Source organism: Ursus americanus, chromosome 14 (assembly GCF_024610735.1).
Source record: "Ursus americanus isolate L20-20 chromosome 14, mUrsAme1.1.p, whole genome shotgun sequence".
Classification (NCBI taxonomy): Eukaryota; Metazoa; Chordata; class Mammalia; order Carnivora; family Ursidae; genus Ursus; species Ursus americanus.
This window is the reverse complement of record NC_142140.1, coordinates 57,451,054-57,465,453: the sequence shown is the minus strand read 5'-3', so window position 1 is coordinate 57,465,453 and position 14,400 is coordinate 57,451,054. Positions and strand designations below refer to the sequence as shown.

The 14,400-nt window shown below is 53.5% G+C and overlaps 1 protein-coding gene across 1 annotated transcript in view; it reads right to left on the bottom strand.

Annotated features, from left to right (window-relative positions):
* Nucleotides 1–14,400, bottom strand: part of ZFR2 (zinc finger RNA binding protein 2) — a 38,817-nt gene that overhangs the window by 21,244 nt on the left and 3,173 nt on the right. The window contains exons 2-4 of the mRNA XM_087867390.1: nucleotides 1,758–1,971; nucleotides 707–830; nucleotides 35–256 (exon numbers count right to left, since the gene is read on the bottom strand). Coding sequence (XP_087723516.1) covers nucleotides 35–256; nucleotides 707–830; nucleotides 1,758–1,971 — 560 coding nt within the window. The remainder of the gene's footprint in view (nucleotides 1–34; nucleotides 257–706; nucleotides 831–1,757; nucleotides 1,972–14,400) is intronic.

Below are 14,400 nucleotides of genomic sequence, written 5' to 3'. Positions count from 1 at the left end.
GCCTGTGCCTGCTCACGCACAGGACGCGTCTTACCCATGTCCAGGGCCGAGGTGGGGCTGTAGGTCTGGGCGTAGGAAGGCAGGGTGGAGACGGAGGCCACGGGCAGCACGCTGCTCGCCAGCGGGGAGGCGTAAGTCTCGGTGTAGCTCAAGGCCAGGGTGCTGGCTGGCTGCCCTGTCTTGGCGGTGGCCGCCGGTTGTAGGGGCTGCACTTGGCTGTACCCGCCACTGGGCTGGACAGAAGTGTCTTTAGTCCCTGGAGGACAAGCAGAATCTCTCTGCAAAGCCACCCTTTGCCACAGCCTGCCAGGGGACAGTGGGAGCCACGCCCCTGTAACCGTGGCCACTGGCCTCCCCAGCTGCCTGGAACCAGCACAGGCCCCAGGCCCTACTGGCCACAACGGCCTACAAGTCCACAGCCCCGTGCCCTCCCATCTCTAAACTCCCAAGTCCTCAGCAGAACTCCCCTCCTTCCCGCCTGGGAATGCCTCCTTGGAATAAAACTGGTTAGCTGCCCTTTTAGTTCTGTCTCTCTTTCCTTCCCACCCTCTCTCCTACACCAGCCCAACCCCAGCTGAGCCTTCCAGGCATATTGGAGAAGACAGCCCTGAGGTCCCCGGCCCTCCTACGGATCTGGAAAGTTTGAGTTGTGACTTTGCAGGGGCTCCTCCCATGGTAAAGCCAGTGGCTCCTTGCGGAGACGCACCTGGCTGGCAGGCTGTGGCCGAGGCAGGGAGCTGAGGTGGGCTGGCAGCCGGCAGGTGATACTGTCTGTTCTCGAAGCTACCGTAGCTACCAGCATCTGTCGATGGTCCGTAGCTGTAACTGTCCTGCGAGGGGGTTACCAGAGTGACACAGAGCATGGACAAAGCCCTCAGGGCAGTGGCAAGGTGTGCCCTTGCTCGCCCCACACGTGGCACGCGTTCACACGGTTCCTGAGCTCCTGCTCTGTATCGGGCCGTTTCAGGAGCTGGGGACACAGTGAGCAGTGACATGGATGGGGCCGCTCGCATGGAAATAACACCTGAGAGCAGAAGTGCTCTGAGGCATGCCCAGCCTGGAGACGACTCCTCAGAGGAGCAGTTCAGGGAGAGCAGAAGCAGAAGGTTGGGGTTCCCAGCAGGGTCAGCCGGAGGCAGAGGCTGGTGGGCTTGTGGGAGAACAGAGGGTGGGAAGAGCAGAGGGCTGTGAGCACAGCGGCTGCGGCCAGGAGAGGGGGCCGGGGGGACAGGTGGGGCTGGGGGCTCGGGGAGGGGCTGGGTGCCATGCCAAGGGGCATTCGGGCTGTGGCGTGCAACAAGACAATGACATTCAGGTGAGGCCAGGAGGCAGTCCTGGGGGTGGGCCGGAGGGGGAGTCCCAGAGGCAAGGGAGGGAGGAAGACCAGACAGTGTGAGCTTTGCTAGCTGGGCAGCCTGTGGTACATCCGCTGACCTTAGGGGGTACCAGCAGTGGGTGGCAGAGGCTCGGGGGGGGGGGGGGAAGGTTGGACCATGTCCAGCATGGGACACATTGGCAATTCCAAGTGGAAACGCAGTGGCTAGATCTCTACGCCCAGAGCTCCGCGAGCGGAAGAAGGCATCATCGGCTCCAGAAGCGCCCAATGAGCACAAGCACATCCCCTGCTCACTGTCAGGGGGAGGGACGAGAGCAGGAAGGTAAGCCTGTGTCCCCGTCTGTCTGCCCATACGGGGCGCCCACTGCACAGGCCCCCTCAACATTATCCGGGACTAGTCAAAGGAAGGCCAGGCTGATACCTGGTAGGAGGGAGCCACGGTCGGCGCCAGGGCAGGCTCCTGGGGCTGGCTAGAGTGGACCTGGTACCCGCCATACCCCGCTGGGGTGACAGGCCTCAGGGGCGGGGCGGCCACGGGAAACGGTGGGGTCACAGTGGGACCCATTCCAGCAGCGGGTCCTGTGGCGAGGCTGGCTCCAGCGGTGGGGAGGGGAAAGGCCATCGGAGACTGGGTGCTAGAACCACAGATAAACACAAAGGCCGGCTACATCAGACGAGTTCTAAGCAACACTTCATGGAACGCCTAAGTTCCATCAGCCTCGGGGGCCGGCTGCTCTGGATGCCTCCAGTAAATCCGTTCTTTCTGTGACTAACGTTTGTTAAGACCTTTCTACGGGAGCAGGCTTGCATTCCAGCACTTTTCACAAAACAGCACAATGTCCTAACAACTCTGTGAGTCAGGGACCCTCCTTGTGCCCGTTTATAGGAAAGGAAACTGAGGCACAGTAAGTGGCGAAGTCAGGACCTGAGCCCATTAGTTGATTTCCCCCCTCCTCTGTGTGGGCAGCAAGCTTTTCCTGGACATCAAGATTCTTCCAAGAAAGTTGGGCTTGAATAGCATTTTGTAACCAAGGAACAAATGGATCCCCCAATTATTAAAATACAGAAGCTCAGTTAACACGAACTAAAAACTCGTAGTCACGAGACCCCGTTATATTGGCAGCTTGCTCTGCACAGCACTGAGGCCTCTGTCAACACCACCTCATTCTCAGCCTACTGCCATCGAGAAGGTGCCACTGTGTCCATCTGTCTGTCCGTCAGTCCCGTTTCTGAATGCAGAAACTCTGAGAATCAGTGACACAAGTCAAGCGTTCGATTCAGACCCAGATCATTGCAACCCAAGTGCCCCTCACTCTACTAAGTATCAGTCAGCGAGCAGACGGTCCTCATGAAAATCCATTTGTCTGGGAAGTATCATCAAGGCTTTTAGCCCCATACCGTCATGGATCCCACAAAGGTCCCGCGAGCTCTGCAAGGAAGGAGGCTGGATGTGTGCGTGGGGTTTGGGGCAGGCAGGCCTGGGTACAAGGGACCGCAGCCAGCGGTGCTCATGCACCTGGTACCTTCGCACACCTTCTGGACCAAAGCCAACCACGCGATGACTGACGAGCCACCCCCCCCCCCCGTTCCTCTGAGTGGCTTGCTGCCCAGCTGGGACAGCACGGGGAGCGCTCTCCAGGCTGAGCAGAACGCTGAAGGTCAACCACACAGAGTCAAGTGCAAACACTCCTCACAGGAGCTGGGGCCCAGCAGAGCCCAGGGCCTCACCCCTGCCGGGAGCCTGCCCACCTCCCTGCTGGCATCTCCGTCCCCCCGGCAGCCAGAGCACAGCATAAACCTGCCTATGTCGCCCTCCCGCTTAGAACCCTCCAAGGGTCTGAGATGCAGCCCTGAACCCCTGCACCCCATCCCCTCCTGTAGGTCGCTGCTCGAATGTCACCTCCTCCGACAAGCGCTCCCTGAGCCCATCTAGGACAGCCGCAGCACCCTGTCGCCCTCCCCCTGCTGGAGTTTTCTTCCCGGTACTACCTGATCCTCTTCCACTTGTCTGTCACCTGGTCGTCCCCTCCCCCACAGCACGAGGCCACAGGGGTGCAGCAACGGCAGCGTGTCCCAAGGCCTTTCCCGGCACTGCAGCAGCAGCTGGCACAGAGCAGGTGCGCAGCGGACACAGCTGCGGGACACGAGCTTACGGGCGTCCTGGGGGCACGTGTCTGGGGAAGGGCAGGTGGGGCGGCCCCTGCAGCTCCCATCCACAGTCTTTCTGGATTCCATCCAAGGCAGTGTCCTGGACCCCAGGGGCCACTACTAGGTGCAATGCCACTGTCCAAACAACTCGGAATCTGCAGCTCTCCAGCGAAATTACAACACAACGGGGAGCCAAACCTGCAATCTATAACAGCACGAGGTGCCTTCATCTCTCCCAGGAAAAACGGAAGCACCCTCTCTGTTACGAAGGAGCACCGAGATTTCTCAAGTCAGCCACTCATGAGATTCAGGGCTCTCTTCTCACCATCTTAGAGACTTTTTTTTTTTTTTTAAGATTATTCATTTATTTATTCGACAGAGATAGAGACAGCCAGCGAGAGAGGGAACACAAGCAGGGGGAGCGGGAGAGGAAGAAGCAGGCCTCCAGCGGAGGAGACTGATGTGGGACTCGATCCCATAACGCCGGGATTACGCCCTGAGCCGAAGGCAGACGCTTAACAACTGAGCCACCCAGGAGCCCCTATCTTAGAGACTGTCTTGGTCAAAAAGCAGATCGAGCGGGTGGTTGGCTGGCTCTCTGAATCCCTCGGTATCAAGACTTCATTACAAAAATACTCCGAGCGTAGAACAGAATGCGTGCACGCCGCTGAGCTGTCATAAGCCTCCGTATTCTGCCATATTCGCATCAGAACTTCTTTAAATAATGAAAACTGAATCTTCCCCCCATCAGATCCCCTTCCTTCTCCCCTGGGGTTGGCCATGATTTCTATACTTCTACTACACAGGAAGGAGTCTTCATGCCACACAGTGGTGTCTTTCAGTGTCACCTTGCGTGTAAAGCTATGTCATTATTACACATCTTACCCAGCAACCTGTTTCTCCACCCCCGACACCCCCAGGCTGCCGGAAGGTACTGGCTTCATACAAATACTTGTGGCTCCTTCATTTTTAACTGTTATATCCCACGGTGCTCTTCACTTGGCTAGAGGACCCCTGACCTGGCCCCACATTTCATTTTTGTTGAAAGATTTTATTTACTTGAGAGAGAGAGAGAAAGAGTGAGACAGAGCAGAGAGGGAGAAGCAGGCTTTCCGCGACCAGGGAGCCCAACGTGGGGCTCGATCCCAGGACCCCAGGATCACGATCTGAGCCGAAGGCAGACGCTTCACCAACTGAGCCCCCCAGGCCCCTGGCCCCACATTTTAGAGCTGCACCATCCAACACGGCAGCACCGGCCACGTGTGGCCCCTACGCACTTACAATGTGGCTCGGGTGGCTGAGGAACGGAATTCAACACTTAGTATCATTTTAATCAATTTAGGTTTCTCGGTGGAAGGCACAGAGAGAAATTTCCATCATCACAGAAAGTCCTATGGGGCAGTGCCGCATGAGAAGGTCCCACCCATCACACACACACACACACACCCGTTTACTGAGAAACACACAAGCGTCTCAGCCGCCTCCCGCTCTCGTGACTGACCCTGTTCAGGCCCTGGGGAGACCCTTCTCCCTACCTCTTGCTCTAGAACATGAAAGCAAAATACGGTCTCCACTCACACACAATAGATGATCCAGCCTTAGAAAGAAATGGACCCTGACACTGGCCGTGACGTGGAGGGACCCTGAGGACACCGTGCTCAGTGAGAGCAGCCAGACCCAGAAGGACACATCCCGCAGGACCCCACTCCCAGGAGGTCCCCAGAGGAGTCCCGTCCACACAGAGAGGAGCTGGTGGGAGCCAGGGCAGGGGCAGGGGGTGGGGAGTCCGTGCTTCCTGGGGACAGAGTCTCCAGGTGGGGGGATGGAACGTTCTGGAGACAGAGGGTGGGGGTGGCTGCAGGACGGGGTGAGCGTGCTTCACGCCGTGGTGCTGTGCGCTTAGAGGCGGTTCAATGGTACACTTTATGTCGTGTCTATGTCACTACAATAAAATGAAACCTCATAACTACTACCGTTACTCCCCACCCCCCATATATTTTGTCTTCATGTTTAACAGACATTTTCTAGTATTTTAAGAAACTTTTTAGAAAGACATAAACAATTATGTTGATTTTTCCATGTTTTACATTTACTCAGCATTTTTTTTATTCCTCAACATCTTTGATGAAAATATATCTGCTTTGTTCACTTCAGCTGTAACTGCATTTTAAGGTTGGATCTGTTAGCTCAGCCTTTCTCAACTGGGGTTCCAGCAGAAATGAAGGCCTCGTGCCCCCAGGCGACCGTGTAGGTAAGAATTCATGTCCTTCTGAGGATCGTGGAAGGGCGCTAGCTGTGGCCCGTCCCTAAGGGGACTCGGGCTCTCCGACCATCTCCTGTGTCCTGCAGCTCTGAGATGGAACCCTGATCGGGAAAGGGGCTGTGTTGGTTGGCTCGGGCTGCCATTACAAAGTCCCACCGACCGGTGGCTTCAACAACAGACTGTACTGGACAGGCCGGAAGTTCAAGATTAAGGAGGTGGCAGGGCCAGGTCCTTCGGAAGCATCTCTCCTGCGTGTGTAGACACCATCTTCTCCCGTATCCTCACGGAGTCATCCCTCTAAGTGTATCTGTGTCCCATCTCCTCTTATGGGGACGCCAGTCATATTGGATTAGGGCCCACCTCTGTGACCACATTTTAACTTAATCACCTCTTTAAAGACCTTGTCTCTTGGGGCGCCTGGGTGGCGCAGTCGTTAAGCGTCTGCCTTCGGCTCAGGGCGTGATCCTGGCGTTCTGGGATCGAGCCCCACATCAGGCTCCTCCACCGGGAGCCTGCTTCTTCCTCTCCCACTCCCCCTGCTTGTGTTCCCTCTCTCGCTGGCTGTCTCTGTGTCAAATAAATAAAATAAAATCTTAAAAATAAATAATTAATTAATTAAATAAAGACCTCGTCTCCAAATACAGTCACATTCTGAGTGAGGTCTTGGGGGTTAGGAGTTCCACATGCAAATCTGAGGGAGGACACAAGGCAGCCCATCTGCGACAGCTGCTTCAGGTCATTACAGTAGCACAACTCAGATGACAAGAAAATCTTGGTTACACAAACACCACTCATGCTGAAACAAAATGATATAAATGATACAAACAAAATTAATATAATTTTAAAAATAAATTTTACAGAATATATAATCACTAATGATTTGTTACTTTATCTCAGACCTCCAAACCGCACTAGCCCATCAACAGAATGCCCAGACATGCACGATAATCAATAAATTCGGTCACCTCTGATGTTTTGCCAGCCAGAAAAACCTCGGCCTCTTTTTGTTGTTGTTGTTGTTGTTAGAAAGGTTTACCGGCCAAGGCAGGTAAGCTAAAACATACCGTATTTAACTTTTTGCCAGCTCGATTTACGATGTTAAAGTATTTAGACGTACGGTGTGCAGTGCATTTGTACTTTCACCGTGCGCGTCCAAAGGCTGATGACTCACTCACTTGAATGGATCACGCCTCATTCGCCTACCTTCCTCTCGGTAGACGTTTACATTATGTATACGTACTGCTGAGTCAAAAATCATCCCCAGTGCTGTGGTTTCAAACCCTAATACTGATCTTCACGGTTTCTGAGGGTCAGGAACATGGGGGTGGCTTGGCTGGGCTCCAGGCTCACGGTCTTTCTGAGGCTGCCGCCGAGACGCTGGCTGGGGCGGCATCGTCTGAAGGCTTGACTGGGGTGGTCGGCTGTGCTTCCCGGATGTTCCCTCCCACAGTGGGCCGTTTGGGCCTGGCTGTTTGCAAGGGGCCTTGGACCCATCACATGGGCCTTTCCCAGCACTGCTAGCTACTGGCTTCCCCCACAGAGGGTCGGGTGTGGAAGCTGGACTTGTCGTGACCCAGCCTCTGACACCAATCACAGGGCAGAACTTCTGCCACATGCCATTAGTTAGAAGTGAATTACTGAATCTAACCCACCCTCCAGGGCAGAGGATTAGGCCCCAACTTTTGAAGGAAGGAGCATCGAAGAGTCTGTGGGCATCTCTTTAAACCAGCAAACACTATTTCCAATATCCTGCTGGTAAAGCTGCAAGGTATCCTCCCCGTACATTCTACACATGCCTTCCTGCGCTGGCTTCTTCTCGTGGCTTCCCTCCCAGCCTGGGTCCCACCCCACTGACCACAAACCAAGCACAGCCCACCGAATGGGGCGAGGCCGGCTGCCTCAGACCCACCCTTGCGATCTCGGGTAACTGTAATGACTTGCGACAGGCCCTGCCTCCGGCGGCATTGGGGGTTAGGGCTTCATATGAATTGGGGGGGGCACAATTCAGCCTATAGCACCACCTTAGCATCCAAAACACGACAAATCTTGTGATTTATTCAAGACTCTAAAACAGGACATATCTTGGAGACTCCCCATTGCTAACTGCATAAACCCCAGCTTCTGCCTTACATCTGAGAGCCCCGAGCCCACTGTTTAGCCTCCTGCCACCCCCCCCCCCCCCCCCCCACCGATCCTCTGTCTCTCAGCACAGCACAGTTTCCCGGTCAGGCCCCTGTGCCTTCCTCCCATTTCAATGTCCATACCAGGCCCTTCACTCGGGCTGGTAGGCAGCATCCCAGCCCCACCCACCAAAATCCCAGTCACCCTTCCCTGCAAGTCCTCTTCTGATCTTGGGAGGTGGGGGAGGGCTCCTGCTAACTGTGGGCTGCTGGCATACCATTCTTTCTCCCTCAGGGCTCCACAAACACTTAAGACGGGGCCTTGCAGAGCAGTCAAGGGTAGTAAACCTGTGGGGACAATGATCAAAGTGGTGGCTGGGGCCCAGAAAGGGAACATGAGACCCACCTTATTCTGAGTAACTGCTCACGACACCGCGAAGGCACCTGTTGAGTGTTTATGGTCTGGGAGGGTAGAGTGCTGCCTCGCTTTTAGTTAGCTAAGGGAGCTCTATTAAGGACGTGGAGCGTGGGGTGCCCCTCAAACTCGGGGAGGGCATGTGTCGTGCGTCTCACACCCACTCTCGAGAAAGACTTGGTGCAGCAGTGCCCAGGTGGAGAGAAAAAGGGAGAAACGGGAGGGTTTTAAGCAGGGTTCGCCAAGGGACAGCCACATCTGCCCACTGCCTGCTTTCGTACGGCCCGCAGCAAAGAATGGTTTTCCCATTTTCAAATGGATGGAGAAAGTTAAAGTACTATTTCGTGACACGTGAAAATTACGTGACATTCATAGTTCAGAGTCAAAAACTAAAGCTTCGATGGCACACAGCCACGCTCGCTTGTTTGTGCACTGTTTACGGCGGCCTCCGCCCTAGAGTGGGGGAGCTCAGTAGCGGCAACAGAGGCCATATGGCCTGGTGTTAGCGACCGAATGTTTGTCTCCCAGAATCCAATGTTGAAACCTTACCCCTCACTGTGACAGGGCCTTTGGGAGGGATTAGGATTAGATGGCATCAGGAGTTCTGAGCCCTCAGGAGTACGATTGCTCCCCCACCCCCGCCGCCCAGGCAAGGGCACAGTGGGAAGGCAGCCGTCTGCAACCAGCCTCGGGGCTCTCACCAGAACCCAGCCCCGGCCACCCTCATCTCAAACACACAGCCTCTGGAACTGCGGGGGATACTTTCCTACTGTTTACAAAACACCTGGTCTGTGGTCCTTTGTTACAACAGCCCTAAATTATACACAAAGCTGCAAGTATTTACTCCCTGGCCCTTTACTGAAAAGATTTGCTGATTTCTGGCTTAAAACAGTGACTGTTTATTTCGCTGGTGATTCGTAGGCTGGGCTGCATCGCACCAGAAGTCAGCAGCAGGCCGCTCCGCCTCTGGAAGGCAGCTGGTTATCACAAGGACACTCTGGCGCCCTCCCTGTAGCAACTCGTCCTCCAGGGCCGGCCTTGGGTCCTTCATGCGGCAGCGTTCCCAAGGTGGAGGGGATGCGGGCAGAGGCTCCAGAGGCTAGAAGTCCAAGATCAAGGTGCCGGCAGATGCCGTGTCTGGTGAGGGACTGGTTCATGGACCACCATCTTCTTATGTGTCTTCACGTGGAGGATGGAGTGAGGGAGCTTTCTGGGGCCTCTCTCATAAGGGCACTCATCCCATCCGTGAGGGCTGCACCCTCACAACCTAAGCGCCTCCCAGAGGCCCCACTTCCCAGACCACCACATGGAGGACTAGGCTTCAGTTAGGATTTTGGGAGGCACTGACTGTCAGTCTGTGGCAGTGTCACTTCCACTGCAGTCCTTTGGCAAGACAAGGCAGAAGCCCAGATTCAAGGGCCAGGGAAACGGACATTACTTCTAGATGGGAAAAGCTGCAAGGTCATGGCTGAAAGGGTGAGGACATAAGGATGAAGGACAAGGACATTTTGGCAACCAATCTGCCACACAGAGGTTTTAGGTGTTGAGGGAGCCAAAACACCGCTCATGGCAAAGACTTCCCACAGGCATGGCCCACGTGGTTGCCAAAACCTAAGAAATCTGGCGTAGGGGTTCTTGCCCGGGATGACTCTGCCCCTAGCGAACACCGGGTGATGCTGGGGACATCTGTGGTTGTCACAACTGGGGTGCTGCTCTACTCCCCAGTGCCCACCCCAGAGTGACCTGCCCCAATGTCACACGTGCTGCTGAGAAACTCAGACCTGCAAAAATGGGTGAGGATACTGCAGGTTTGGGGTTGGGGATTGCGCCTAGCGTTTGGGAGCAAAAGCAGCCAAGGGTGCAGCAGAAGCAGTTTCTCCCGCCCAGGCTCCCCGCCACAGGTCCAGAGGGAGAACACCCCACCCCTGCTTAGGCTCCCCTTCATGGGGGGTCACTGGTCACCTCGCCTTCTCTCAATTTCCAGTCAGGCGGAAGCGGAGTCCCTTGGACTCTTCGGAAATGGCAGTTTTGCCTGTAGTCACTCGGGCTTCACAGGCGCCACGTTAAGGATCCCTGCTGGAACGGGGGAGCCAAAAACCAGTCGTCGAGGTTAAATGGCGAGTTTTACACGGCCCTGTGCACCATGGCATGTCTCCTTCTCTCGGGAAATGTGATCAATTCTCCTGGCAGTGGCACGGGCCTCTCCGCGCCCGCACTCGGGCACCTCCACAGCATAAAATCCCACAGGCACGAGTGAGACATTCCCTCCAAGCAAGATGGTAGAGAAGAGACGCTGAGGCAGAGAGGTTCTACACAAGGACGGAGCTAGAGTCACAGAGGTTTCAAGATTAGGAACTGGGAGAGCTACAGCCTAGTGGGATGGCTTCCAGTCCTGCTCTGCTCACTGGGGCCTTGAGAAAGTCACTTACTCTTTCCAACCCTCGGTGTACTGGCCCGTAGAACAGGAAGCCAGCTCTTGAGAAGGCAGGACAATTCAACAGGCACTCACGCGCTACAGCAGCTTGCACAGGCAGCGGCCTACAATGCAGTCCAGGGGTGCCAGGTCTCCCGATTTTAAGCAAGGCTAGAAATCAGGGTTTTTGCGAAGTCTCCCCTAATTTATTTTTTTTAAAGTTTAATCTCTATACCCAACGTGGGGCTCGAACTCATGACCCCAAAATCAAGAGTCACATGCTCCTCTGACTGAGCCAGCCAGGAGCCCCAAAGTCTCCCGATTTTTAAATGCTGGCAACCAATTCCAATAAAGCAAGCAACGAGCCTACCACACAGGCTGAAGAAGGCAGGTGTGAGAATCAAACGTGGTGTACAGGCTGCCAATTTCCAAGCCCTGATGGATGGGGAACAGGAATAAAGAACCACAGATATGCTCTCGTGAAGCCTCCCCTTAAGCCCGCAGCCGAACCCCTGTGCTAATATAGTTGGAAGTCACCTGTTGTTCAAAGGGAGGGTGTGCCACTGTACCTCAAGGCTGAGGGCCACTGTCCCCACGACGAGGACCCCGTGACAAGGACCTACCTGGTGCCGTCTGCCAGGAGGGAGAAGAGCTAAGGCTGGAAGCTGGGCATCTGTTAGCACAGGAAAAGCAGTATTTAAGCACGTCTATGTGAATGCGGATCCCAAAGTCCCAGCTGACATCCTTGTCTTTGGGTCAAGGCAATTATCTTCTAATAGTTTTTTGGTCTAAATGTTTGCTTCAGGGCTCCTGGGTGGCTCAGTCAGTTAAGCATCTGCCTTTGGCTCAGGTCATGATCCCAGGATCCTGGGATCAAGTCCCGCATCGGGCTCCCTGCTCAGCGGGGAGCCTGCTTCTCCCTCTCCCTCTGCCCACCACCCCCCTGCCACTTGTGCTCATGCTCTCTATCTCAAATAAATAAATTCAACCTTTAAAAAAAATAAAATAAATGTTTGCTTCAGGGAGGCAGGGTTTTTTTGAGTATATCATCCAGATTTTAGAATGCAAGGTTGGCAAGACTCGTTGATAACCATTTTGCTCAGTCACCTGATCAACGGGGACGTGGAGGGCTGGAGATGGAAGGAACTTGGCCGAGGAGGTCAGGTTCCCTGACCAGCGCTCTCTCCTGTGGGGCATGCTCTTGCTTGCTCCTACAAGGCCAACCATAAAAGAACACATGGACCCCGAGCGTAGCGCTCACTTCAGAAGGGTATGTCTGAGGAATCCACAGCAGGTAATGACGTGTTCTGGGTTTGCTGTAGCCGTGAGATCTCTCTGCTACACACCACTGTCAATGGGTCATATTCAGTGGGAACACGCACACGCACAAAACCGAAAACATTTAGAGTCCGAGGGGGAAAAATCAAGTGGAAAAAAGATCTTCCTGCAATCACAGTGCTGAGAAAATACACTCAGTATTATCCTTTTATATCCTGGACCCTTCCTTCCAGAACACAGCTCTTCACCTACTCATTTACCTCCCCTTGTCCTGGCATAAACTAAGCCTGACTGAGATAACTGCTGAGGACCAAGCAGCTGGAGCTCTCACGGCAAAGATCACCTACGCTGCAGTGCTGGTGAGAGAAAACTCGGATGCAGCACCCTGACCTCGGCAGTTTTCCAGGCACGTCTGTGACAATTCACAGGGCTGAGGAATATTCAGAGTTTAGATGGCATGCGGTGAACTACTTTACCCACTGCTGGTACGGTCACTAAAGTCACTCATTGGGAAGGACATTTCCCTGTTTGTCAGTAAGATCATACTACTTTCTGTGTACACACCTAAGTAAACACCCAGTGATGATCTCATCTGGCACTTCGGTTCGTGAGGTTTTTATATTCGAAATACACATATGACATACATTCATACTCATAACGATTCTGATTTTTAAAAATATTTTATTTTTTTACAGTTTATTTAAGTAATCTCTACACTCAACATGGGGCTTGAACTCATGACCCTGAGTTCAAAACTCAAACGCCCTTCTGAATGAGCTAGTCATATGCCCTGCAATTCTGATTTTTTTGGCAGATTTTTTTAAATTATGAAAGTCTTATGTACGTTCTCCAAGTGAAATGCCCAGTTCAGATCCAGGAACTCCCAGAAAACATCCCAACGTACTGAAAACGGGTTTGATAAACTAAATCCTTGGACTCTTGAGAAGATGACAGAGAATTTCATTCCCCAACTCCACCTGCAACCTTCTTTAAACTGTAGTCAAGAGTCTCCAGCTCTGAATCAGGGCCAGCCTGGCTCCTCAGGACAGAGGCACTGGGCTGCTCCACATTCCTGAGGCAGGGATTCCTGAGGCTGGTGACAGGCGCGTCTCAAAGCTCCAGGGCGAGCCGGATTCTGGGTTTGGCAGCGCAACTCTTCCATCCTTCTGCAAAGGAACACGGTCCCCAAATGGAGGGTGGCCACAAGGTTAGCCCACCAGGCAGATGCTTAAAAATGCTGTCTTGATGATCTTATGCTGAGTAAGCCAAAGAGAAAGCATTCTTATGCGCCCTCCTAGAAGCAGTACAAGTGAAAGAACTTCCAACCGGGGTTATGATGGCCATGCCAGTCTACTGCTGTGAATCCAACTGATGAAAGGCCAACGTTTGAGGACTGGCGAGGTGTCATGTGTGGTTCCAGCCCTCTCCTGATGCTTTCAGGGGCAGAGAAACCTCCGTCACGTCCACACTGGTCTAACACATGTACCTCTTGTGTTGACAGAGGGAGGCAGGACTAGACAGCCAATGTGAGGTTCTTATGAGCAAGGACAACAGACATCCAGCTACTAACCCTGGATTCAACCAATGACATTCAAATTAAAAAGGAGCCACTGGTGGGGTGCCTGGGTCATGCAGTCGCTTAAAAGTCCCACTCCTGGTTTCGACTCAGGTTATAAACTCATGGGTCGTGAGACAGAGCCCTGTGTTGGGTTCCGCACTCAGCTGGGAATCTGCTTGCGATTCTCCCTTCCCTCTCCCCCTGTCCCGCCTCCCCCTTCTAATAAGTAAATCTTTAAAAAAAAGAAAGAGAGAGAGCTTCTCAAAAGCTTATTAAAATAGAGCTTCTCCTTTGCTTTTTAAAAAGATTTTATTATTTGTCAGAGAGAGCGAGCGAGCGTGCACAAGCAGAGGGAGCAGCAGGCAGAGGGAGAAGTAGGCTCCCTGCTGAGCAAGGAGCCCAATGTGGGACTCAATCCTGACCCCAGGATCATGACACCAGCCGAAGGCAGACACTTAACCAACTGAGCCACCCAGGTGCCCGAAAATAGCGCTTCTCCTGATGGGAAATCAAGTATTTCCCCCAAATCCAGCAGTTGTCTAATTTAGACTTAATAAGAATTCGAAGGCAAAGGTAGCCAGGTGTACTGTACAGGTGGAATTTTCACGAAACTGCTGAACTGAACGAAGAAGGAAGGAACTGTAACAGAGAGGGCCAGCCTGTCCCGTTCCACTAGTGTAGACCTCCTGCATCAGGCTCCAATTTCTAGATGTTTCCATTACCAAAGTAATTTAAACACACACAGAGCCCCCCTGGAGTTCCTGAGCTGCTCTCAGTGAAAATGGCACTTGCGACTAATAAAAAGCGTTGCCAAAGTCCATTTTCCTCATGGGATTAATCCTTCATTCTAGATATCTGCGGCACTAACT